This window comes from Peromyscus leucopus, chromosome 2, assembly GCF_004664715.2.
Source record: "Peromyscus leucopus breed LL Stock chromosome 2, UCI_PerLeu_2.1, whole genome shotgun sequence".
NCBI lineage: Eukaryota > Metazoa > Chordata > Mammalia > Rodentia > Cricetidae > Peromyscus > Peromyscus leucopus.
In genome coordinates, this window is record NC_051064.1 from 3,810,364 (window position 1) to 3,812,658 (window position 2,295).

General features: G+C 45.6%; 1 protein-coding gene across 1 annotated transcript; it reads right to left on the minus strand.

The window, feature by feature from the left end:
• Window positions 1-1,459: 1,459 nt before the first annotated feature.
• On the minus strand, window positions 1,460-1,928 carry LOC114707633 (PDZ domain-containing protein 11-like). The gene has a single exon (XM_037202279.1). It carries the CDS (start codon window positions 1,897-1,899, stop codon window positions 1,546-1,548), a length of 354 nt encoding a protein of 117 aa, XP_037058174.1. The 5' UTR covers window positions 1,900-1,928; the 3' UTR covers window positions 1,460-1,545.
• Between the last annotated feature and the right edge of the window lie 367 nt (window positions 1,929-2,295).

Below are 2,295 nucleotides of genomic sequence, written 5' to 3' on the forward strand. Positions count from 1 at the left end.
TGTTTCTATGGGTTTTCTTGTGATATCGTTGACGCTTCTAGCTCATACAAATCCTTCTTCTTTCTCTTCAGCAGTATTCCCCAGGCTCAGCTTGATGTTTGACTGTGGGTTTCTGCCTCTGTTTCCATCAGTTACTGGATCAAGGCTCTCTGGTGATAATTGGGATAATCACCAATCTATGAGTGAAGCAAAATATTCTTAGGTATCATTACATTGAATTTTTTCTCCAGTCATGTTTGGTTCCATCCTAAGCCTCTGGGCCTTCTAGCCTCTGGGTCCCACCCAGCACTCCAGGCAGTGTTGGGGGTGGGCTCACTCTTGTAGTATGGGTCTGAGGCTGGACCAGTCATTGGTTGGCCACTCTTACAATCTCTACACCACCCTTACTCCCACTTCCACCCAAGCCCTGCGCATCCCATAGGTAGGAGAGACTGTAAATATCCCACCTTTTCACTGAAAGTCTTACAGATCATAGGAGATGGCCAGTTCAGACTACGTATCCACTCCTGCTAAGAGTCTTAGCTGGGGTCATTCTTATAGATTCTTTAGAGTTTCCCTTGTATCTGGTTTCTACCTGACCCCAAAATGCCTCCCCTTTCCAGTCATCTTTTTCAGTACTCTCCCCCTCCACCCACCTTCAACCAGGTCACTCATATTCCCATCCCCACCCACCTCTAGTCTACCCACTTTTATTTCCCCACCTCAGGGATATCCATGGGTCCCTCCTTGGACTATCCTTGTTACCTAGCCTCTCTGGGGCTGTAGACTGTAGCATGTTATATCCTTTACTTTGTGGTTAATATCCATTTATAAGTGAGTACATACCATGTTTGTCTTTCTGGGTCTGGATTACCTCAATCAGGATGATTATTTCTAGTTCCATCCATTTGACTTCAAATTTCCTGATGTCATTGCTTTAACAGCTGAGTAACACTCCATTGTGGAAATATTCCACATTTTCTCTCTCTCTCTCTCTTTTTTTTTTAATCACTCAAGCCACATTTATTCAGTATTGTGTTTTTACTTCAGGGGGACGAGGAGGAAAGGGCAAAAACAGTGTCTCCCAAGTGTATGGGACTCCAAAGTATATGTATGGGGACTGGATGGCATGGCCAGGCAAATCAGATGGAAGGCCCCTCAGACTCTTTTTTCTACTGATTCCTAAAAATAAAATGCTAAGTGACCAATCTGTAGTACCTGATAAATGCCAGTTGCTTTCCAGCTGGCTTTCTACATAGGCTACAGACATCTAGACAGCATCATCTTTCTCCTTTTCCAGAATAAAACTCACCTAGGAAACTAGGGAACTCCAAGTACAGTACAGTTTATATAGAATGCAGCTGGTAAGCTGTCTCCCCATCCTCCCCATCCACTAAGCCAGGAAGGCGCTGAGAGTAGAATTCGCTTCCTGGCTTCTCGAGGGCTAGCCCGCTTGCTCTGGCAGATTTCACATGGAGGGCTGGGGGCTGCAAGTCTCTAGTGCACAGTCCTCTCCTTTTGCCAATGATAATTGTAAGGAAAGAAGCACACATGCATGCTGATTTCTCAGGCTGTCTTCAGGATTTCAACAGCTTTGCTGTGCTCAATATCCTGGAAATCCACATCATTCACAGCTAGAACTTGGTCCCCTTCTTGAAGTCCTGCTTGATGTGCATCTGAGTCTGAAATCACCTTGGAGATGAAGATGCCTAGCTGGGAGGCCTTTCCTCCTCGGATGTTAAATCCCAACTGAGCACCAGGGGGCTTCTTCAGTGTGACAATTTGGGGCAGATACTGGATCAACTTATTGTTGTTCTCTGGGTGGTACACTCTCTCATGAGGAGGAATCCATGCTGGAGGATTCTCATAGGCAGGCAGGAAAACCACTGGGTAGTCATCATAAGGGATCCAGGTGTCCATTTCAGGCAAAGCCCGGCAAACAGGCCTCCCTCTGCAGTGCCTTGGCTCGTAGCCAATTTGGCCCAGGAACTGGAAGCGGATCTCCGCATTTTCTTTATCCATTCTTCAGTTGAGGGGCACGTAGGCTGTTTTCATGTTCTGGCTATTGCAAATAAAGTAGCTGTGAACATAGCTGAGATAGTGTCCTTGTGGTATGATAGAGGATCCTTTGGGTATATGCCCAACAGTGGTATAGCTGGGTGTTGAGGTAGATTGAGTCCTGATTTTCTTTTTTTTTTAAGATTTTATTTATTTATCATGCATACAGTGAGTGTTCAGCCTGCAGGCCAGAAGAGGGCACCATATCTCATTGTAGATGGTTGTAAGCCACCATGTGGTTGGTGGGAATTGAACTCA

What these genes read in the sequence shown, in the direction of transcription:
- LOC114707633 (XM_037202279.1), bottom strand. Translation starts at nt 1,899, where the DNA reads ATGGACACCTGGATCCCTTATGATGACTACCCAGTGGTTTTCCTGCCT.